At 38.2% G+C, this 25,481-nt stretch overlaps 1 protein-coding gene across 4 annotated transcripts in view; it reads left to right on the top strand.

Annotated features, from left to right (window-relative positions):
• smad10a (SMAD family member 10a) overlaps positions 1-25,481 on the top strand; it is a 29,583-nt gene that overhangs the window by 1,096 nt on the left and 3,006 nt on the right. Inside the window, exons 2-12 of one of the 4 annotated variants that reach the window (XM_084738326.1) lie at positions 6,035-6,110; positions 12,227-12,470; positions 17,152-17,326; positions 17,483-17,506; positions 19,746-19,955; positions 20,189-20,446; positions 21,973-22,074; positions 23,267-23,320; positions 23,770-23,953; positions 24,083-24,251; positions 25,118-25,256. In XM_084738326.1, coding sequence (XP_084594452.1) covers positions 6,035-6,110; positions 12,227-12,470; positions 17,152-17,326; positions 17,483-17,506; positions 19,746-19,955; positions 20,189-20,446; positions 21,973-22,074; positions 23,267-23,320; positions 23,770-23,953; positions 24,083-24,251; positions 25,118-25,256 — 1,635 coding nt within the window. Of the gene's footprint in view, positions 1-6,034; positions 6,111-12,226; positions 12,471-17,151; positions 17,327-17,482; positions 17,507-19,742; positions 19,956-20,188; positions 20,447-21,972; positions 22,075-23,266; positions 23,321-23,769; positions 23,954-24,082; positions 24,252-25,117; positions 25,257-25,481 lie in introns of all 4 variants that reach the window. The other 3 variants (XM_084738325.1, XM_084738321.1, XM_084738320.1) reach the window with 3 other exon arrangements.

The following is a 25,481-nucleotide window of genomic DNA, read 5'->3' as shown; positions in this document are numbered from 1 at the left end:
CCTGTGACTGTCAGCATATATACTGCATGAGTTATTATGTTATAATAAATGAGCATGTTGCAGGTAGGCCTGTGTATTGGCGAGGATCACGATACAGGGGTTATGATTCAATAAATTGCGATATATAGTGATACTGTTAGCAAGGTGATATACTGCGACTTTCTTTTCTAATTTTAGGAATACTGTCATCTTATTAGTAATACACCACCATATGCAGAAAATCTGAGTAAGAACACCTAGTAGTTCATTTGATGTCGGTTAAACAAAACACTAAATGAACCGCTGGAGCAAATTAGGGTTGTAACTGTTCCAGAGGCTCAATAATTACTGGCTGGTTACTCTCAGTTGTAAGACTTGACTTGATATACTAATAAATGTTGAGACAGTTGATCAGTTTATTGCTCATTACTGCAACAGTATGTGTGTGTGTGATTCTGAAATACAAACAATGCAAGAAAGCTATTAATAACAACAGATATGCACTAGTTTACAGTATATCTAAAATTACTGCACACAAGCTAACAAAATCATAAACTAACAGCCATCTATCTTTTACAGTAGGCTTGTATAATAACGACTAAATAAAGATGCAGAAACATTGTCTTCATAATTTACAGATACTAAGAAGCTGTAAGATGTGCTAACATAAACATAACACGACTGTTAGCTGCCATTCAAATATACAGCATCAACACAGTGAGATGACAACACATTAGGTAAGTAAGTATCTCACCTTACTTTTCTCTGGGAGCATTACACAGGAACACAAACAGTGGATCAACAGTGATCTAAACTGCACTGCACCTGAACTTAAACAGACAATGAGAACTGTGTCATTAATGCTGAAACTACAGCTGGTCTGCTCTTATTAACTCTACTCAGCCAAGTCCACGGCTGCATCCCTGAGCCTGTAAATACACGTCCACTTATATCTTCAGACCAGTAACTAATAATTATTTTCATAATTGCTTAATCTGTTGCTTATATTCTTGATTAATCGATTAGTTGATTGGTCCACAAAATTTCAAAAATGGTTGCAAATGTTGATCAGTGTTTCCCAAAGCCAGAGATAATGTCCTCAAATCAAAGATGTTCAGTTTAACTGTCAGAGAGGAGTAAAGAAACCAGAAAATAATCACATTTGATAAGCTTTAATCAGGGAATTAGGACTTTTTAAAATGATATTATGAATCAAAATGATTAATCAATTATCAAAATACTTGGTGATTAAGTTAATAATTGATTAATCGTTACAACACTAATTACAGTACAGTATCGCAATACAGTGTTTTGAGAATTGATACAGTATCGCAAAATATAATGTCTTGGGTGCAATTATCCTGCACAGCTATCCATATATACCCATATATGTTCACATATCCCAACATTTTAATTCTTTGATATATAGTTATATATATAGTTATATATTTCTGTTTTTTTCTCTTAAGTTTTCTATTGTCACTGACCTCCTTTTCTATCTTTTATTTTGTCTTATCTTATCTTATCTTATTTCAATATGCAAGTGTAGTGATATTTTCTTACACTCCTAGTTGGAGGACATCTTACATGCATTAGGGCATAAATGTAATTAATTTCAGTATTAGCAGGGTTGTCAAATGCACCACACACACAGGCAGGAACTGGGTCCAGTGTAGCCCACTGGGTTGTGTCTAGAAGTTAACCTATATTTGTGAAACTCTTACGTATGTTCTCTTGATTCAGCACACTAGAGCTTCTTTAAACTTAATTGATTTATTGTTTTCAGTTTTGTAAAAGATATTATCAGTTTTCAGTGCTGTTTGGTCAGGTTCAGGCACTAACACTACACGGGTAGGTTTAGAAAAGATCCTGGTTTATGGACAGCGGGTTAGGGTTTTAGGGGTTAAGACAACAGACTTGCTACAGTAGGGGATGTCAGTGACATGAACGTATGGCCTGAAACTGTGCAGATTATAGAAGGCAGATAGGTAACAGGCTATTAAGTTTTATTGCCAGACCATATTGAGGGAAGTTTCTCTTTGTATTTTGGTGCCCTTCAGCTAACAAATTGGTTTGATGAACATTAGTGGTGTGGTGTGCGTGTATGTGTAGTAGAAGTTACCTGTGATTGTCAGCATATAGGCTGCTTATATGCTGCGTAAGTTATTTTGCTATAATAAATAACTGTGCTGCATGTAGGGCTGTATGTTGGCAAGAATGTGTCTATATGATACATCGGTTACAATTCAATAAATTGCAATATATTGCAACTCTTATATATTGCTATTTTCTTCATTTGAAATCGGTCATAAAGAACAAACAGGCATATGTGTAAAATCTGAGTTAAAAAAGTTACATTTTTATGCAATCAGAAAAGTCAAGATAGATGACAACACTGCTATTTAACAGTCTATTTGATGTTTAAACTCAGCACCAAATGAACCACAAGTCTTTTCATGTATCACAATATCACAATACAGTGTTGTTGAGAATTGATACAGTGTCACAAAACATAATACCACTACTCAAATGTATTGATAATTTCTTGTAGTTGCATGATATCTTACTTGTAGTTTATGCATAAATGTAATTAATTTCAGTATCAGTAGGGGTGTCAAATTCATGGCCTTCAGGCCAGGTGCAGCCTGCCAAAGGGTCTAACCTTACCTACTGGCTTGTGTTCACAAAAAGCAACTAAATTATGATTCAACAATTTTATAACAGAAGTCTCGCAGACATTTGTTACGCAGACATGTCATGGGAATTTCAAAATAAATCAAAATTCTAAAGATGATGATATAGATCAGTATTTTCACTTTGCATTGATGGATCATTGAACACCAATATGTATCAATTCAGACTGATGTATCGTTACATCCCTAGTTAAACAATAGGTTACAGGTGATACGATTTTCCTGCCAAACCACATTAACGGATGTTTGATTTTCAATTTTGGTGCCCTTAAATTGGTCTGATGAACAGTAGATTATCTTTAAGAAGAGACATAGACAGAGGATTTGGTTAGTGTGTGTGTGTGTGTGTGTGTGTGTGTGTGTGTGTGTGTGTGTGTAGCAACAGTTCCCTGCGACTGTCAGCATAGGGTGCTTGAATGCTGCATAGTTCTTATTCTATAATAAATGACCATACTGCAGGACGTCTTGTGGTTTAAGACCATTTGATCAGACTGTACAGAATGTTTTGTGTATACATGTGTGTGTGTGTGTGTGTGTGTGTGTGTGTGTGTGTGTGTGTGTGTACTGGACAAAAAAATACAGTTGAAAAAGTCAACAGCAATTTCTCTTTTCAGAAATCATGACCCAGTGACTCAGAATAAAGATAATCCACAGACTCTGTTGTGATCAGTTTCATTTTCTTTCTACTGAACTACACCTGACAGCCATGTCACCGTAGAAAGGAAGTGTGTGTCTACTCATGGATGAGACATCATTTCTGTTTATATTATGCATTATAACATGCACATGCCTCTTGAAATAGACTGAAAATTTCTATTTAAAATGCTGCTTACATGTCACTGTAACAAAAATCCTGCATTCTAATATGTGGTATATCTTAAAGGAATAGTTTAGATTATTTGAGGTGTGGTTATATGAGATACTTATCCATAGTCAGTGTAACACCTATAGTAGATGGCAATTGAGGCAGTGGTGGAGCAGGAACTCCTGTGTTCTGTGAGGTAAAGGAGAGAGTGATATTTGGCTAATATAACAGTGGATTTTTGACAGTTGATTGTTGTTGATTTATTTAGGTGTCTAAAATACCACTGCTGCTGGCCCAATCCGCAGCAGTAATAAACTTAAACTATTCGTTATAAGATAAAACCAGGACATACAGCATAACAAGCACTGTTACTTTTAATGACTGTCCATTTACTTGAGGGGCCAACACACCAACAAACAGTTTTCACAGCAGCCATTTTGACATGAAATAGTAGAGTAAACACAGGTGTTACCAATGATACTGATTAAGGCTCTGTTCCATTCAGGTCAAACAGTCAGGTTGCTGCGATGGTGCATGTCCTTAATTAGTATCATTGGTAACACCTGTGTTTACTCCACTATATCATATCAATATGTCTCCTGTGGAAAAGGTCTATTTTACACACCAGTTCAGTGTACTTGTCAGCGTGAGCACTGCTCAGACTGAAAACAGCTGCAGTGTAGTGTGTGTGTGTGTGTGTGTGTGTGTGTGTCTGAGAAAGAGCTGAAAATTGCTCATGTTACAAATGCTCCAATTCAAGAACAGAAAATATATATGTATACACAAATTAAGAAAATAGAAAATCAGTATATAGTATATAACAATATATAACAAAAATAGAATAATGATAGAGTAAGTAACAGAAATATATGCAGAAGTATGTTAAAAAAGACAAGTGCCTTAAGGCCAAAACGCACTGCAGGCTTCATTGGACGCACGACTATTGACACACGTCAAATCAAGCTTCTATAGTGCACTGCAGGCTTCAGAATAACACAGCGAAGTGACAAACGTGTCATGGAGGGGACGAGCATCTGTCTGTTTCAGACAGATATTTTAGTCAGATAACTGTTCAGTGCCATCAGGATTTATCGTCAAAAAATCTAGATCTTCGTAGTTATGATTAATCGACAGGAGTAATTAAGTATTTAAAAGTGCACCAATGGGACTTGGAGCAAAAAATATATATATATGTACACCACCGAAGTGTACAGTAAAATTATGTTTCATGGTCATAAAACGTTTTTATTTCAAGGCGGCGCATCTGTCCATATTCACACGCTCTCTCCCTCCCTCACTCTCTGCTGAGAGTAGTTTTTTTTTTTTTTTTTACCTGCTTACAGGTGGAGCTAAAGCTCAATCAGCACTCGCTCCTCACATCCATGTCTTTTTTATTCAATTTAACTCTCCCCAAACATGAACTGCAGCTGCAGATAAAAAAGCCCTGGTCCTCATTTGACGCTCCAAAATCAAAACAAGTTCAGAGTGCGTCAAGACGCTTTCAGTGCGTGTTCTGCCATTTAGAACAATGGATGCACTAAACACGAGCGTCAGACGCCTTTAGTGCGTTTTGGCCTTTATTCTCTAATCTGTAGTAGCATATACATATACATATAAAGTACTATAGGGCTGGATGATTTTGAAGAAATATCTAATTGCAATTATTTTGACTGATATTGAAATTGTGATATGATTTGTGATATTAGAGGAAATAATCATTTTAACCTCCTTATTCTTATTATGATTGAAAAACATGATAAAATGACCATAGTGTGATTTTTTTCCAGGAATCTGTATCAAATGAAGATTATGTTTAAGTCTGTAGAATGTGTCTCATGACATTCATTAATGCAAACATTTTGATACACATTTTGTCTTTTGTCTTTGTCTTGCACCCCCTGCAAATTGAACATGCAGACCTAGAATACTATGTATTTTGGAAAAATAGAAGAAGTAGAAAATAACAAATGTCAACAATTATGTACACTAATGTGCATCAGGTTGCATTATATAACAGTGTAAATAAATAATGCTGCTCTCTGTATTGTACAGTTGAATTATTGCACAGAGTATTGCAGTTGAGTTATTGCATACAGTTAGACTGTTGCACAGAGTGAGAATTGCACCTTTGAGTAACAGCACAGGAAATGTGTTGTCAGACAGTCGTGCATGGTTGAAAATATAAATAGTGAATAAGTTCTATGTTCTAACTGCTGACAGGTGAAAGATGACTAATTTAACAGAGTCTGTGTTATGAACAGGTGTCGTGAAATTTGAAAGACATGGACATTTACTCAGCAGGGACGGTCTAATGAAAGATGTTCATCACTTTGAAATATGTGAAATGTGTCAGTGTTTTTGGAGCTCGGATCATTCTTTTTTTGTACGGCTCTCACAAGTGCAGTACTAAATGCTGGAGTTAACGCTTTGAATGACAGACTTTTTCTTGTAATGGAGTAATACTGTAGTGCCACAGCTTTTACTTCAGTAACTGATTGGCTGATATGCACATTGAACCGACATCCACTGATATCTGTTCTCCCCTCTTTGCTTACAGGGACTGACTCAGAGCTGGGCCACCATGATGCCAGTGAACTTTCTGGTCACTCATTGGCTGACCAACTTAATACCAGGTAAGCAACACAGCAATGCCTAGTTTGTTGGCTCCCACTGACTGTTAAAAACTATCAAATCACCAAAACTAGTAGCAAGGTGGCTAATGTGCCTTATATGTGGTCTGAATGAGTGAATCTACTTTGGCTGTCCTGGTATCACCACCCTGTTCCCAGCCAGGATTAAACATTGATGTGACATTGTTTGGCTGTGGTTTGAAACTGTCAGCATGAATTTCTGTAATAACTATAGTCGAACTAGAGAATTATCATGGATAAATAGCACAGATCCATTTTGCAGTTGATCAGCTGTGGGATAACACTAATGTGTTTGTTTGGGATAATGTTGTTTCTTTCTTTTTTATTATTCGATTGTATTTATGTATTTGCATTTCCTTTCCCTTTTGTCACTATTATTATCATTTGTTCACTTGTCATTTCTATGCCACTGTTACTTATACTTTTGACATTAAGTTTTTTGTAAGGAATGTCTTGTCTTATCATTATCTTGTTGTCATGTCTTATAATTGTGTTAAAAAGGAAATAAACATATTATTTAAGAAAAAATTTGAGAATTAACACAGTATTATTGTTTTGATGTGGACTTGTAGGCTCCTCAATCAGCTCACATCCACTGACATAAAATATTCACCAAGATATACGAGTGGGAAACAGATATTAGATTATGTATGGATGTATGGATGGATGGATGGAGATGCAGCTGACACAACAACCTCACGCCATACTCTGATCTTCTTCAGCAGATGAAGTTATCCACTTGTCATGGAATTATAGATATTCATATTTCCATTCTTCTGAGCATTTTAAGGTCTTCAATATTTTTGAACCCAGGGACTCCTCACCTGATAGAGAGACACAACAGGGAATTCTTACTATGTATACATAGAATATTTTGGCTCTTACCTTATTTGCTTGTACCTGCAGCTGCTAAGTCAGTGCGTGGCTAATGTCAGAGTCTCTTGCTTGTAAAGCAGTCACAAGCTAGTGAGACAATCTATTGTGGCTCACAGAGTGTCTGTGCACTTGGGATAATAATACAGCTAATTGGCCAATATGTTTTAATAATACATAGCAAAACATTTTGCTGTCCTGGATAGTTGCTGCACAGTGATTTAGAAGCTTGTACAAATAGGCCAAATTAACTTTGCTGTCAATGGATTCATGTTAGAAGAAAAAGGCACATTTTATTAATCCCTGGGGGAAATTACATTTTTTTTTTTGTAATTTTACAACATACACATACACACAGGCCTGAAATACACATGCACAAACAGGACCTATACACATGCATCAGAGAGATGTCAGAGTGAGGGGACTGCACAAATTACATATAGTGAGGCGCCTCAAGCAGTTGGGGGCTCGGTGCCTCACTCAAGGAGATGAACTGGAACCTCTCCAGCTACCAGGCTACGCTCTGTACTTTGGTCCATGCTGAACTTTAACCAGTGATCCTCTGGTTCCCAAACCAAGTCCTTATGCACTGAGCTACTCCTGCTCCATTAATGTGTATTTTCAGACATATTTTAATTTTTGAAAAAACAGGATTTCCCAAAGTTGCCTTTAGGGGATATACAAGAGAAAAAATGTAATGTGCAGTATAATGTGTCATTTTGGTACTGTTTTATTGCTAATAGGTTACTGGGTGTACTCACATTTCTCTCCCTCTGTCTTCAGTGCTTGTGTGATTCTCTTTGTTCCTTGCATGGCAGATCCTGTGGAATTTTATTGCAATTTAATTCAATTTGTTGCAGTATCGTTAGCCTAAAAGACTTTGTCACGGCTGGTCTAATTATCATAATCGTTGTATGGTTAATTTTAATTTAAACTTGGTGCATTTTGTCTTTAATGCAGCTTCCCACATCTCCTCTCATGATGGGCCCATCTCACTTGTGTATAACTTTGTTGCAGTTTGTTGAAACTTTGTTGCAGTGTAGATTCAGTTTGATGAATCTGGAAAACATTGATCGTCCATGTTGATTGTGTTTGAACTGCCACCCCTCATCTTGATGAGTCTCGCATCCTGTTGGCTCAGTTGACTGTCCTGCAAACACAGTAGCTTGATCTGGAGTGTTGTGATGGAGACAGGTCTCTGTAAGATGCGGCTACAACACAGTTTGATTTCTCTTTTTCTTGACCAGCATGTGAGTCTCATTTTGTGCATCCTTAGTTCCAAGCTGGGTTAGTTTAGGTCTTCCTGGTTCCCTTTTGTCTCCCTCTGGGCTAGTTGTACCACACGTGGAGATGTTTGGTCTGTCTCAAGGTCTGCTGCTCTTAATCCGATCCACACACTTCCTTTTGCAATGTTGATGAGTGTATTTCTGAAACATTGGGGTTGTGTCAACTTGGACGGGATTTGGAATGGGGCACCTGGCCCAAAAAGTTTAGGAATCACTTAAAAAATAAGATTTAAAGTTGACGTGATGTTTTCATTTTCAATTTCAAAATGGGAAACACTGTCTAATATAAACTGAAAAAATAACTTGAAATCAGGACTTGAATGTGTTCTACATCTGAATGAGTGAAATAACCAGAGCATACCATTTTGCTGCTCTAGTTTCTGGCTCAAGCTTGCCACAACTGCCTGGTACAAATAAATGAAGACTTGTTGCTTTAAAATAAAGGTACAGTAGTCTGGTTACAAGTTTTGCCCCAGTGCAAACACAGATGAAATCTGAAATGTTGTTCATCCTCAATTACCATGCAGTTCACTGTATAAAAGCATAATCTCAAGGGCTGTGTGTGAATGCAGCTCATTGTCTTATGGCAGCTGGCATCCTTGTAAGAAGGTCAGCAGTGAGTGCAAAAAACCTCCACATGGAATAAATCAGCATCTTGCTTGAAGTGCCTTCAGATTTACTGAGGCTTTGTGCCTGTGTTCAGGGCTGTGCAGACATGACACATTGTTTCCCAAACACTAATACTGTATTTATTGTACAGTCGCACTGGGCTGGAGTTGCGGTGTGTGTGTTTGCATTATGTATGCCTCTCTGATTGTGTATAATACTGATTTTACTACAGCTAAATCACATAATTTGACAGTGTCAGTTTTGCATCAAAAATTCTTGTGCTGACATGCATTGGATTAGAGCTAAATGATTTGGGAAAAAAATCATATTGCGATTATTATTGACTGAAATTGAAATTGCAGTATACAATACGATTAGTGCAAATGATGAGTTTTGCATTACAGTTTTCATGTTCTCTGAAAAAAAAATTAAATTGTGATGATGTGATATTTATTGAGGTCTGTCACAAACAAACATGTTTTCTTACATCTGGAGAACAAAATTTATAAGCTAGATCATTTCTGCAGCACTACAGTACCTCATTATAATGGTATTGTCTCACTCATCTTTTCAAAAATTGCAATTTGTTTCTGGTTCTGTGATTTGGATATTGCACTTTTACAATGCAATTTTATTCTACATTAGATGAAGTTGAATTTGTTGTTTGTAAAAAAAAATTGTAAATAAACAACAACAGAAAATAAATAAATAAATAAATACATAAATAAGTAAATAAAATGGCTCCATACTGCTTGTCTGGTGTAAACCAAGTCTCCTAAAGCCTCAACATCCCAAGTTGATTTGAAAGATGTCATTTACACCACGTTTTCAGTCTGAATCTTCACTGTAGACTAACTCTGAGCCACGTTCAGGCATGCGTGCACACTGTCTGAGCTCTGTGTGTGTGTGTGTGTGTGTGTGTGTGTGTGTGTGTGTGTGTGTGTGGTGTGACACCAGATGACCAGTATGGAGGCATTTTATGTTTATTTCTGTTGTTTTTTTACATTTGAAAACTGGTCACCATTCCATTGTTTGGGAGATTCTGCTACACTTTTTTCCTGTGAAACTCCAGCACTGTTTTGTGGACTAAAAAACTAAATGTGACTCTCATTGGGCATGAGGGTGTGTAGATAATAACTGAATTTTCATTTTAGGGTGAACTATCACTTTAACGCTTCTTTGTTTTGTTAAGACCTTTAAGTGTGTGTTTGACTACATCTTTCTCAGTATTAACATCCTGCTCCAGTCTGAACTGCTGCTCTCTCTATATGTCTCACTTTCCATCCTTCAGTTTTTTGCCTTACAGATATTTTGTGTGACTTCAGTTTATCTTATTATATCACTTAAACTTCTTTTTGTTCACCATGACCATGAACATGTATTGTGTTAATTATTAGATACGTGCTAAAAATTTGTGATAGAAAGGATGATTGGTGACATAGGAAACCAAGTTAAACCAAAAGTAATAGAAAATAAATGTGTCATATTGGAGATTATCATGTGTTATCATTCTTTTCTGAGTGTGATTCATGAGCTCTCCTTCACTCTCACTGTGTATGTGGATGTTTAGTGCCAGGATCAGTCCAGGAGCTGTCTGCATAGTGATCAGATGTCACATCTGATGCAGACTGCAGCTGCAAACTCATTGAAAACACAGTGAACATTTGCTCATTTTCTAAGTGAATTTGACCCATATTTTAGCTAGTACTCTATCTGACACCTACATCACTTACATCACCTACATCTTCAGGTGAACAATGTCAGGTGAGAACATTTTTTCTGGTCTATGAAGGAGAAAGGCAGTAACTTCCCAGAGAGCAGAACTGAGAGAAATGACTTTAAGGTTTTCTTGCTGTCAAGCCAAAATAATTGCCGGCAGATAATGGGATATGTGGCAGTTTTAGAGCTTTATATCAGGTTATTGTTTCTACATATTAATCCTGACCTCTGATTTGACCTTTGACCTTATTTAGAAGTTCCTGTATTCTGCCTTTGCAGAGCATACCAAAAAATATTGGGTCATTCCTTTTTATCTGATCATTTTAGCTTTAAAAGGCAGAATAATGACAAATATGATCAAATCCTCAGTCTGATGTCAAATGAAATTACACCTTTTACTGTTATTGTTCACATTATTGTCATTATCATTATTTATTTACAACATTTATTATTATTTTATAGTACGCTTGTGATGTTCCAAGTAACTTTTAAAATCAAATTATTTCAATGGTTTTGGGATGTTTCTGAGCATTTGAAGCTACTAATATTTATATTCTGATAAAATAAAGTTGGAATTAAATAACATCAAACCTTTTCTGATAAAATGTGACACTGATTGAACAATTTTGATGCAATGTTTTTTCACACCTGGGATCGGAGTGGTTGTAGTGGTGAGTTTGAGGTTATGATTCTGTGCTCTGATTTTGATATTTTTCTATACTGTTGTTATATATAGTAGTATAATACACATAGTTGACATATTTTTTTCATTTTTTCATTTCATTGTCATTTTCTTGAAGATATTTGACATGTTAGAATACAATAACTGAAGTTACAGTGGTTTGCTGTGATTTCTCTGAGGCTTTTTGAATTTATTGTAATTTTGACCCTCTATTTTCTCCAAAATAAAACACATTTGAGAGAAGATGTCTGTAATGTCACCAAACAAATTATAATTCATTTTTGACAAAAAAGTTACTGAAAGGGAAGAGTTATTGTTACAGAATGAAGCAATTTACATTGAAACAAAGCACAAAACAAAATGATTAACTTTGATGACTTTGTTGGATTATGCTTTTATACAGCGGATGAATTCTCCAAATTAAAATGTTTCATGCAGTTTATTTAAAGTAAGAAAGGCAGTGAAGGTTCCAAAGTAGATTTAATTATACAACTCCTTATTTGTAGGTTTTTCATAGGAATTGTTGAACAGGAACAGCTGAATACTTGACAAATGAATACTTATACTTTTTTCTACCTGCCAGGACAGTGTTTATCTGGTATTGTTTACATCATGTGTGTGATCATGGCAAAATGTGGTCCTGGAGACCCCCTTTGTAGCAGGAATTACCACTGAGTTGGTTTTGAGTATTTTGCCAGGCTTTTATATGTCTGTGGACTAGTCAACATGATGCAAGATGCAGTCCAACTGCTTCCGGGATATACAAATGCAAGTTGTGGAAACTTTGTTAAAATCTTTTTCACCAGCAAATGAGAGTCATACCCAGGGAAGGTTGTCACTTAGAAACTATCTCATATACCAGAATATCTGTAAAGTATGGGTTGACCAGTGTGAACAGTAACAAGCCTTCCTTGTGTGTCTTGTGGCAGCAGCATCATGTCGGTGAACCCTCCAAGCAGCAATGATGCCTGCCTCAGCATCGTCCACAGCCTCATGTGCCACCGGCAGGGCGGAGAGAATGAGGGCTTTGCCAAGCGGGCGATCGAGAGCCTGGTGAAGAAGCTGAAGGAGAAGAAGGATGAGCTGGACTCACTCATCACTGCCATCACCACCAACGGTGTCCATCCCAGCAAGTGTGTCACCATCCAGAGGACGCTGGATGGACGGCTGCAGGTCAGTCTGCCCCTGACAGATATTGTCACTAGTTCACTGCCACATGAGAAGTATGACCCCAGTTCCAAAAGTGTTGACACATTGTGTAAAACATAAATCAAAACAGAATGTATTCATTTGCAAATCATTTCTGACTTCTATTCAATTCAATGAGGAACAAAGACAATATATTTAAAGATCCAACTGATTAACTTAACTGTTTTTTTTTTTAATATACACTCATTCTTAATTTGATGTCTGCAACAGGTTTGAAAACGTTGTGACAGCAGCATGTTTACTGCTGTGATACATCAGCTTTTCTTTTAACACTGTCAGTGTTTGTGAACTGATGACACTAAGTTCTGAAAGTGAAATTCTTTCTCATTCTTGCTCGATATATGACTTAAGCTGCTCAACCGTTCAGGGTCTCTGTATTTTGTGCTTCATAATGCACCACACATTTTTAATGGGAGACAGATCTGGACTGCAGGCATGTCAGTCTAGTATCTGAACTCTATTAAACTCTAAACTCTTAAAACTCTATTATGAAGACACTGTTAGAACACGTGGACAATGTGTCTTGGTTGAAATAAGTAGGGATGTCTCTGAAAAAGACGTCTGGATGGCAGCATATGTCACTCCAAAACCTGTATGTACCTTTCAGCATTAATGGGGCCTTCACAGATGTGACAGTTACCCATGATGCCATGGGCACTAACACACCCTCATACTATCACAGCCGCTGTCTTTTCAGGTTAGTGCTGGTAACAATCAGGGCCCCGTTTCCCAGAGCCTTCGTAGCGCTACGTGTGTCATAAGTTGTATTTTAAGGTCTCCCTTAAGGTTGTCCCGACTCTGGAAACAACCTGTAACCTTAAGGGAGACCTTAAAATACAACTTACGACACACGCAGCGCTACGAAGGCTCTGGGAAACGGGGCCCTGGATGGTCCTTTTCCTCTTTAGCCTGGAGGACACGATGTCCATGATTTATGAAAACAATCTGAAATGTGGACTCGTCAGACCACAGCACACTTTTCCACTTTGCGTCAGTCCATCTCAGATGAGCTCAGGTCCAGAGAAGTCTGCAGTGTTTCTGGATGTTGTTGATATATGTCTTTCTCTTTGCATGGTAGAGTCTTAACTTACATTTGTAGATGCAGAGACAAACTGTGTTTACTGACAACAGTTTTCCAAAGTGTTCCTGAGCCCATGTAGTATCCTTTATACAATGATGTGGGTTTTAATGCAGTGCTGCCTGAGGGGTCAAAGGTCACAGACATTCAGTGTTGGTTTTCAGCCTTGCCCCTTATATGCAGAGATTTCACTGGATTCTCTGAATCTTTTAATGATATTATGGATTGTAGATGGTGAAATCCATATCTGATTTGGAACTTTGTTGAGAAACATTCTTAAACTGTTGGACTATTTGCCCACACAGTTTTCCACAAAGTGTTGAACCTAACCCCGTTCATGCTTGTGAAAGACTGAGCTTTTCAAGGCTGCCCCTTTAATACCCATTCATGGCACTGTCACCTGTTATCGCCTCATCTGTTTATCTGTCAAATGTTTCAAAACAGGTGCTTTTGGAGCCTTCCATCAAACTCAATCAAACTCTTGACCTGATAATGCAAAGCATGCTATACCCAGTAGGTGGCAATATTCTACCAGTCAAATACAGTGTGTGCAAGGCAGCATTTCCCCTGAGGTGGACTGGGCGATGGGTTAGGGTTAGGGCAGCTAACTTGTTTATCTTATCCTTGTATTTCGACCTGACCAGTTATATTTTATAAGTCTTCTCATAATCTATTTTATCTCCCAGTGAGCTATTCAGAGTTTTTTTTTCAAATCCACCTTCATCCTCTTTGGCTTAAAACAGGCTGTTTTGTCTACTTTTCCAGTGATAAAATGAAAATAGCGATAAAAACCAGCAGCAGAGCTTCTAGCATCCTCACCACTGTCTCCAGATACATGTTGGGTGTGTTTTAAAAAAAATACTGTTGTTGGGAAGCTTTTATTACATTTACAAAAAATATAAGATAAATAACACAAATAAAATAATTTGCTTCTTTTACGGGGCACCTTCCAAGGCAATGGTAGAGGAGTGTTTCTCCTACCATTGCCCTGGAAGGTGCAAGGAGTTGACACAAATCAACTAAAATGTGATAAAATGTGCACCAGAAAAAAAACCCAGCCCAGAGGCTGGAGCCACTGTGTAACATCTCATGTCCTCCCTCTCCCACACTGGGGCATTGATCATGTTTCAGGTGTGGAAGCTGTCAATCAAACTGGTGCAAATGAAACACCTGGAAAAGAATGTCTCAGTCAGCCTCAGAACACAGTCTGGTGGAGTTTTGTTTGTGGTGTGAAAGCAAAGCAGACCAATCACAGGATTTTGTGATGAAAAATATGTGATTTTAGTATAACTTCAAAAGCTGATTGATTATTGAATCCAAGGAAATTATGAGTGAGCATGCCACAGTCCTGAACTGATCTGCATGTGCCAAAGAACAATAGCAAAGAGTCTGACACTTCAGACATAAAAGTTTCATGAATGATATTACTGTTCACACTGAGGTCATATTGTGAAAAATCAGATCTGATTTAGGAGCACATATGAAAGTTATTGAAAACAGAATTGAGAACATCAGATCCCATGTGATTTGTGCTGTTCATACTAAAAGCCTGATGTGAATCACAAATAAGTGAAAAAAATTGGGCCAGTTTTGCCTGCAGTGTGAACACAGCCACTGAGTCTGTCAGTGTGCAGACATGGTTGTAATGAGCAGCTGATGTTTGTGTGTAGATATTTATGACTGTGCTGTTCTGTGTCTGTCAGAACCATTTGAGCTGGTCTCTACAGGACCGCAGTTCATCAACATAGATAGTACCTAATCCCAGCTGACTGTTCTCGCAGTAGGCTTACAGCTGGTTCACACTACATGCATGTACCTGTCTGTGATGGCTGCCTCTCTGAACTACTGCGTCTGGCATGCTGTGGTGTCTCCATAGCCTGTGTTTCTGCTGTGGCTGCTGACAGCCCTACCCTTCTACAGTGAGTTTGCAGAAGAGAAGAAATCAGTGATTTCCCCCCTCGTTCAGACAGAGAAGGAGGGAGAAAGAAAAGAGAGGAAGAAAAACACTTCCCTACTCCTGATTTTTTCATATCTTTGACATATTCTATAGATATAGACAATGAAACTGTAGTAAGCCGTGCCCTATTGCTGATATAAAGTCGATATGACTGTCAACAGATCATTTTTACTCTGTATTTCTGCAGAGATCTGCGCACGTCATGCAGGAAAAAAATATGTGAGCCTCCGAATTTCAAGCTGTGTGTTATGGCTGTAGCTGCGTGTGACACGAGCGTGAGCAGTGCTGCTCATGCAGGCAGTGTGGCTGCTCTAAACTGTTAATATGGACACTGAAATAGAAACCAACAGGTAACACCACACACGCATGCTGCTCAAGCGTGTAGTGTGAACCAGCCGTTATAGGCCACATTCCGATACACTTAATCCCTGAGAAAAAAAATAAAATGCAGTGTTTTTCTGGCTTTTTGACTTTTTTCTTTTCTTGTCAGTCTACAAACCTACTTCCATCTCAGTCCCACCTGTGCTTCACCACATTGTGCAAATATTAAAGGAGCTGTTATACAGAGAAAAATAGCAAATTCATGCGCACTGAATTAATTTCACAGTGACATGATCAGTATGATGGGCTCCAGTATATACAAACAGTCTGTGCTGAGAACACAAATGGAGCTCCGGTGTAGTACCTCTAAAACAACAGTCTTTGGAGCAGGTTCAGAGGGTGTGGGTCTGGGGTCTGCAATCTGTGGCTACAGAGCTGCATGCAGCTCTTAAAGCTCCTCTCCAGTGGCTCCCTGTGGCTTTGGAGAAAAAACAAAAATTAACATTTTAATTTTCATTTGTCATTGTTGTAGGTCTAGACTGGAAAAACAAAAGAGTTGAGAAAACTCAAACTTTCAAGGCAACATACTGCAATAGATTTTTGAGCTTAGAGTTTAGATTTTAAAAAAACATAAAACATAACTACAAATGTTTTCATCTTTGGATAAACTTAAACCTTTGAGTTTTAGAAATCCCAAAAAGTTGCATTTAAAAATCATTAAGTAAATTCACTGGAGTGAAAATTGAATGATGGTTAAAATTCATTTTCAATTAAAACCGTAGGTACCAAGATAAGATAAATGAGATTCACAGCTCACTGTTATCAGATTTTAAATGCCTATTTTTTCAGTTTCTCAAACGCAAAGATTCAAGTTTATCTGAAGAAGACAAGTAAATTATCTCAACTAAAGATTATAGGTCAGCAAAACTTGTTAAAATTTATTTCAAAGCTCAAGTTGAAGTTTTTTACCATGTAAATTGATTCTTATGTTCTTTAATTGTAAAAATATGTAGCCTATACACCAAAAATATTTTGTCAACTAAAATGTGCATCGTAGCCTACGTCTATGGTTTGCTGCCTTTTCCTCTAGTTTTTGGCTATGTAAATTTTGTCTTCTTGAGTCTCCATAAGCTCAGTATAGTTGCCAAAAAAGTCCTCAGGGAAAATAGAGAATTAAATAGTTGTGGCTCCAGACAGATTTTTTTTTATCGTTTTTTTTTGGCCAAAAATGGCTCTGTTGATCATGCAGGTTGTAGGAGCTGTGGTACTGATGCTCTGTCTCTCCTCAGGTGGCGGGGAGGAAAGGTTTTCCTCATGTGATTTATGCACGCCTGTGGCGCTGGCCCGACCTCCACAAAAATGAACTGAAGCACGTCAAGTTCTGCCAGTACGCCTTTGACCTGAAGTATGACAACGTGTGTGTCAACCCCTACCACTATGAGAGGGTGGTGTCACCAGGCATCGGTAGGTCAAACAACAAGCCTTTATCACTGACAGATATCTGATAAGCATTGAATGTTATAAATCTCATCCTCTTGTAGTGAGCCTTTTACTGATGCTTCATTCTCTGCCTGATGTCTGATAAAGTTTTCTCTTCTTGTTCTCTGTCTTATGTGGCAGTTGGTCTCAGCCTTCAAAATACTGGTGAGTTCCTTCCTGTAGCAAACATACAGTGATACTACTTTTATTTCTTGGTTCCATGAGAATTTTACACACAATAAAAGTGAATGCTGTCAGAACATGATGACTACAGAAGCACAAGGTCAAATAAAGGGATGTAACAATATATCTTGATTTTAAAAAACTGTCTCAAAACCGTACTTGTGACAATATCTACAGCCATGTTACATAATTAATTATTTTATTTCATTCTAGTTAGTTATTTGTTTATTTTCTAAAAGGACTGCTATGGACTGCCGCATTGGTCATGTTTTGCAATTGTACATCATTCAAGCCTTCATTGCCAAACTTAAGTCACAACAATTTTTGCACATCTTTAGGTCACGGCTCATTACTTTTGTCTTCTTTTAGTAAAGAGGAAAAACATATTTATATGAACAAAAAAAGCAGCAATAGACCAGAGAGATTAAATAACTGTGGAGTCAAGTGTCTTTGAACAGAGTGGTAAATTGTCTGTTTCTGATTAAACAAAAATGATCTTTCTATTTATCAAAAAACCTCTGTGGGAATCCTTTCCATAATGTTGTCAGACATTTAGGGCTACATTCCATGAGGCATGGCTGTGTCGCTTTACGGCCATGTTATGGCAACTGGGGCTGCCATTCTACACAGTGCTTGTGATACCAGCAGCAGCCCCTTGGCGCATCCCAGAGGCGACTCTCCGCTTCAAATACGTACCAATTCTATTTATGACATAGGCAATGAGCAGATCAAATGGGCAGGAAGTCAGGCACAGAAAAAGTCGAAAGAATCCGGTCAATTTTTTTAAATAAACAACTCTGTAGACTTGCGATCATGAAGACAGACAGAAAAGAAACATTTTAACTATGTAGTGTACTTACCCATGGTAGAAGCACAAAGAGCAAGGTAGGAGTACCAAATCAACAAAATCTGAGCAAGTACACATAATCAGACGGGCCAAATGCTCTGCTGCTAAAACACTTCTGAAATGCTGCTGGTGGGGGCTGCAGATGTGTGGAGGACGGATAAAACTGTGACACAGACGTGCTGTGCCCCGTGGAATCAACCAGTAAGAATAACAATCTGAGCCTGTCAGTGGCAGTCACTAACTTTGATGGTGCACAGTTGCTCAGAGGGATTATGTTGCTGCTCAGTTTTGGTTCTGCTGCCTGCAACTGGACAAATTTCTAAAATTGTTGTTTTAGAATTGTTAGTCACTTAAACACAAAAACCGAAGTAACCTAGGGCCCAGGTTGAAAAATAACAAAGATACCCTTTAAAAGTTGCTGAACAAAGATAAAAATGAGTGCATGCACTATCAAGACTCCCATGAGTTAGTCTTAATGGAATGCACCCATCCAGACTTGAGCACCAATGACATTTTATGAATGTCCACTAATGACATGCAGAGGAGGCTGTTTCTTCTGTTCTTTTTTTAACCTTTACTTGGAATCACAGCAGTTTACACAGTTATTTTTCTTTAGATATCTTTACAGAGTGAGCAAGCTTTCCAACATTTTACAGTACAGCCAACTACAGAACAAAAAAAATAGAACATGTGGTGTTTTTCCATTTGAGATAATGAAAAAATAAAATACTATTTCCAAAGTATACACATACTTATGCACATAAAATACAGAGACATTTTCCACTTCCACAAATTTCCTCAAATTTATTTTCCTGAAGCCTCATAAAAAAAGGAGTTTGCCCCAGTTAAGAGTAATTTTGGTTCCAAATATTATCACTATTTCTGTGCAAGTCTTTCTGATGCTATAAAGTACATATCTTTGAAGAAGCCCAAAACAAGTGGTAGTGATTTGCTTCTTAGGCGCCGCAGTTCCTGGAGAAAATGGAAGATCCTGCGTTATGAGACTTCTGAACATATCTATTAACACTCTTCCAGCTAAATGTTTTCCATGAGGTCGAAGTCCCCTGTAAAATCTTGAAATTACTGTAAGCCCAGAAAAAACCCTCAATAAGTTGTTCTCAAATGCCTTTTGGCTTTCTATCATGGAACTGTTGATGTGATGCTGTATTTGAAGAAACATAAAAAGTCACTATTATTTAACCCATGTTTTCATTGTTGGCTGTTTCTCTTCAGATTCTCTGATGAGTTGATTCAGTTGGTATCAGCTCTGTGTCCCACATTAATAAACTGTCATTGGGAGTTGCCTTTAAATGCAGATGATGTACTGTAGTGAATCTTCCACCTGCCCTAACCTCCCCCTGCCTCCTGCAGCAGCACCAGGCAGCCTGATCAAAGAGGAGTACATCCATGACTGTATACAGATGGACCTCCCGCCTGGCATGCCTCTGTCTGACCACCAAGCAGCCATGAAGCTGCCTCCTCCAGACCACTACGGCCAGCCGCTGCCTCCCCCACAGCTGTCCTCTGAGCCCCATGGACCCCCACCTGTCAGCAGATACACTAGCCTGCCTGTCTCACCCAAAGGTCAGCTCCTCATCATCTGATCATCATCATCCTGTAGTCATTATTGAATGTTAATGAGTGTATTGTGGTTGATCAATGTGTATTATGTTGGACAGGTAACAGATTAATACTGTCTGACAAGCTGCTTTTGTATTGAGGGGTTGAAAGCCTTTAGGACTCAGTCACACAGACTGATAAAACAAAATTATGATACACGATGTCTGTCCTGACGTCTTCCTCCGCTCTCCCTCCAGTGTCCAGCTCTGGCCCCATGATACCACTGCAGGGTGGTCACGGTGACGGCCGTCTCCAAACTGCATCTCCACAGGCTCAAGTCATGACCCCGGCGCCTCGACCTCCGACCCCTACCCAGCCCCCCCCTCAGCAACAGGCCTCCCAGCAACCCTCACAGCCACCCCACCCACAACAACCCTCCCTACCTCCTGCTCACTCGCACGGACAGAACGGATACAGCAGCAATAAACACTCTCAGAGTCAGGCTGCCTTCCACAGTGAGTTCACACACACACTCCAGAGCTACTGTTTTGAATTGAGACAAATTGTTTTCTACCAAAAATAATTTAAAAAAACATTATTCTAACACTCATTTAATTTTTTTTAGTGAGAATGTATTCTTTAAGGATTTATTTATATGAAATATATATAATTTATGAAATGTTTTGATTTTTTTATTAACCTTGCTCTGACAGAAAACACCCTTGTCCCAGATAAGAATTCACAACTTCAAATAAGCCTTCAAATTCTAAAACTAACAGTACCTGCAAATTACTTAGGTGTAAAAATGTGCTATTATAATCGTCTTTGTTTTAAAACTGATTTTTTTTTTTTTTAATGAAAATGTTGGCCCTTTAAAGTTATGTGCCAAAATCCAACTCCATCAGATTTTTCACAAAAACCTGATTTAATCAGGCATAAAAAAGATACACCCTAAGGACCCCTGTCTCACTTCCTGGTTTAATAAAGGCAGAAATACTGCTCAAGCCTTGGTCAACTTTATATTTTTAGATACATTCATTCAATAATATTTCTATCAGACGTGTCTCAACCATAACATGTCAACTCTGTAGTCCTTCTAAATCAAAGCTAAATAAGAATTATGGTTTTAAAATGTGTATTTTGATTAACATTAAGAGAACTCTGAGACTCTTTAAAAAATAAAATGGCTGCTCACTACGACTAGGATATGAAATTAAAAATATCAACTGTCAACTGTCAACTCAAAATCCACATTTATAAAAAACATTAAAGCATTAGGAGGTTGGCCTGTTACAGGATTTAATAGTCAAGAGTTTGATCTTTTAAAATATATTTTTCAGCATAATTAAAGAGTAAAAATTGAAACCCCATAAAAATATAATTTTGTCCCAGTTCTCAAGAATGAGATGGTTTTTCATCCTTCCAACCTTAGGCTTAAAGAGCACTGCAGTTCTGGACTGCATCAGTGTTCCTGATTTTCTAGAATAACTTCTTCTTCTGGACAGGGAAAATTAACTATTGATATAAACCTTTTTGGTGACTAACTTGTGTAAATGTTTCAAGTCGTACAAGAGACACAAACATATTTAAAGATCATACGGAGTTATTCCCTGAGGATATTTCTTTTTTCCAGCAGCAATGTGCAAGTGCTTGCAGGCTCATTTGATAGGAAGTGTTATGGTGTGATTGAAATTATAGTGTGATTAATTTCATAATATACAAACTTATTTATTAAAATGAAACTTTTTTAAAATCTTTGTTAATATTTAGTGCCCTTTAAAATCTTGCACCCTAAAAAAAAATCACACTAAAGTATGAAAACATTTTTGTTAATTTGTAGAAAGTAAATACTGGATTAAGTATGTTAAGAAATTTAGTTTAGAAATAAATATTTGATAATCTGTTGTTAGTGTATGAAAATTGCCATCAGTTTTGTGTGTTTTCATGTGGTTAGAAAATGATCAATAATATTTTGAGTGGTTAATGAACATTGGAATTTGTTGCACATGGTCACACTCTTCATTGTTTACCTGTAATGCAGCAGTTTGGACGGGCAGCAGCACAGCCTCCTACACTCCAATAGGACCTCAGCAGAATGGGCGTGGTCACCAACAGCCTCCCCTCCATCACCCAAACCACCACTGTAAGATCTGCTTTCATGCCTGTGTCCTCTAAACAAAGGAACTAATATCATATGAAGTTTCATGTGGACGTCCAGTCAGTGTACTGTGTTATACTGACTTTATAAATAGTTTCATCAACTTGAGAATACTACGTGGCAGTCAGTCCACATGAGTGCTCTCCCTCTTGCCCCTATCCAGAGGAGGAGACAAGCGATCCAAGCTGAAATAGCACGTAGTTCGTCCTTAACACCAACAACACTGCAACATCACTGTGACATCACTGGATGCAGGAAGAACAGCAGATCAAGCAGGAGAACTCAGTTTTGTCAGTTTATGTGGCAGCACTAAGGAATTTAATGCTTCAATTAACAACATTTACCATCAACACTGACTGAACATCCACATGAAAAGTGGCAAAATTCTCTTTTAAGTGTTTTTATACTGAAAATATTATGTGATGTTTGGCTGTAGTAGTGTGAGATTGCTGTGGCATAAACAGGTACACTCTATGCGTTGCTCTCAATGAGTTGACTCTATTTGTTGCATGGAAAGCTCGACATGATAAAACAGAGAACTTAATTTGGATCATGCGTTTGTGTAGGAACAAATACACACAGTCCAAGTATAGTTAAATCCTGTTCAATATAAAAGTAATATAGTTCTGGAATAATCACCATTAATCAGTGTTCCGCTTTGCTAAAAGTACTTTAATTCCATTGTGTTGTCAGTATCTAGCAGGTTACTTGTCTCAGGGTTTATCAGACTTGTTGGTCAGATAATAGAATCACAATTGAATTAGCAGTGTTTCAGATTAGATCACAGACTGCTGATGAAGTGTCAACACAGACAGGTCTCTGTCTTTAGAAGGGCTCACCACCCTCCATCCATTACACCCAACACTGAAACACAGCTGTTACTGCAGCTTTTCAGCTGAATCTCTCACTGACAACAGTTCCCACAACCTCAGTGATAATTACAAGGTACAGACATGGTTTAAGGTCAGAGATATTTGCTTTTTAACCACACATTTGCATATGCGTGGCATTAATATGGAGGATGTACACAACCATTGCTCCAAACTGACGCAGGATACACAGCTATGATGTGTATGCAAATACGTAGGCTTAAGAGAATTGTAATTCTGAAATTGTTTTCCTACTATTTGTTTTTGTTCTGCTTCAGACTAATCCTCTCATTCCTCTGCTTTTTTAGGGTCTCAGCATCATGGCTCAGCCTCTTTCCCTCCTTCTGTGTCCAATCATCCAGGTTAGAGATGATTACACCATCACAAGTGATATGAACTCTATAACTGGTAGCTGTTCCCACTGGTTTCCTGCAGTATATTTTTGCTGGCTTTGAACAAGTTTTGAAGTTATCTGTTTTCAGAAATGTGCTGAAAAGGCTTTGTGACTGCCCGTTATCTCTTCACTGTCATCAGTGGTTTTCTACATTGACAGTCCAACTGGTGGTTGGCAGGTATAGAAAAAATATTTTGACATTAGAGCTTGTCCTCTGCAGGTTGGAAGGGTGTGTTTGTGTTTTGAAAGTGCCATTTTAAAAATGTTTCATAAGGTCTCCAAATGTTAAGTTGTTTTTCCTCTGACCTTGGAGCTCAGACACAGAAACACTGTTAGTTAGATACTCTGTTAGTAATTGTGGCCCAAACTTTTGTTAGCTGCCAGTCGGTCAGTCAGTTTGCTCTGTTCTCACTGCAGGACCAGAGTTTTGGTGCTCTATCTCCTACTTTGAAATGGACGTTCAGGTGGGTGAGATGTTCAAGGTACCCTCCAGCTGTCCCGTAGTGACTGTGGACGGTTATGTCGACCCATCAGGAGGAGACCGCTTCTGCCTCGGCCAGCTGAGTAACGTCCACCGCACAGATGCCAGTGAGAGAGCCAGGTGAGTGGATCCTGCTGTGCCTCTTCAATGGATTCAACACAGCATCTGTCTAAGAAGTAAAAAACAGCATAATTAATTTTTACACGTTCATTTGACACAGCTAATTGTTGTCTCCTGATGTGTGTTAAGGTTACACATAGGCAAAGGCGTGCAGCTGGAGTGTCGTGGTGAGGGCGATGTGTGGATGCGCTGTATGAGCGACCACGCTGTGTTTGTTCAGAGCTACTACCTCGACAGAGAGGCAGGCCGAGCACCAGGAGACGCCGTACACAAGATCTATCCCGGAGCCTATATCAAGGTCTGAATCCAGATCACACACACATATACTGTATATTCTCTTTTTGAAACAACTTAAAGGAGAAATCTGTAATATATTTTTTTAGGAAAAAAAACATAAAATGATCACCATGTGTCATCAGAAATCAAGGAAACATGTCTTCCTTTGAAATTTCCATTCCAGGCCAGAATAATAATTAATTAATCAGAGTTCAAAGTAATGCTGAATTTTTACATGATGAGTAAGTGTGTGTGGGTCGTAAGAAATCTTGAATAGTAATAATATTAATAAGGCATAGATGTTTATAACTGTTAAATTGAACAAAATGTTAATGGAGTTTGGCAGCAGTGAGACAGTCAGCTAACTAACTCATCATCCAGAGTGTGTTGTTTTAGAATAGTGAGCTTTTTTATGATAACATGCTTAACTCTACATTGACAGTTCTAAACAGCTGATCATCTTAGAGTGGAGGACTTGTCATCACTTGTTATTGTCAATTTACAAGGTTGTGTGCATCCTGCACTCCTGCAGAGCTCCTGCAGCCTGCCTGTCTCTGCTGTGTCTGGGTAAAAGGAAGCAGGGAAACAACTCACTTCAACCATAGATAATGTGTTAAACAGGATTCCAGCCTATTTACTGCTGTACTTATTTTTGCATGTGCAATGGCTACATAATGCTCCTTTAACTATTTTGAGCATTGAGCTTATAGCTGACATCACAACAGATTGCATTTAACCAAACAAATAAGTCACAATTCCACTGTTATGTGCAAAAAGCTAACTGAATGACCTGTATGAACTGTTTTAAAGTGTTCATAAACCTGTCTGTCTAGTGCTGGTACAGTGTTGTGCTGCTGCAGTAATGTGAGCTGCTTGTGTCTCTGTCAGGTGTTTGACCTGCGACAGTGCCACAGACAGATGCAGCAGCAGGCGGCCACGGCTCAGGCAGCAGCTGCTGCTCAGGCAGCTGCTGTGGCAGGAAACATCCCTGGTCCAGGCAGCGTCGGAGGCATCGCACCTGCAGTTAGTAAGTGCTGTTTGGACGTTGTTCATGGAAAATGCAAAATGTACAGTGAATTTTTGAAGCTTCAGTGTAGACTCATGTGTCATACTCTCCTTACACAGTTATCAGTGTACAGAGGATTGACAGTGCAGATGTCAGAGTCAAAAAGAGAAAACTGGTACAAAAACAGTAAAGTATGAGTGCTGAAGCATCCTGATTCATGAAGAGAGAGACTGATTATCTCAGTAG

This window comes from Lutjanus erythropterus, chromosome 16, assembly GCF_056507025.1.
Source record: "Lutjanus erythropterus isolate fLutEry1 chromosome 16, fLutEry1.hap2, whole genome shotgun sequence".
Classification (NCBI taxonomy): domain Eukaryota; kingdom Metazoa; phylum Chordata; class Actinopteri; order Lutjaniformes; family Lutjanidae; genus Lutjanus; species Lutjanus erythropterus.
The sequence above is the reverse complement of the archived record's forward strand: the minus strand, read 5'-3'. Positions and strand labels throughout refer to the sequence as shown.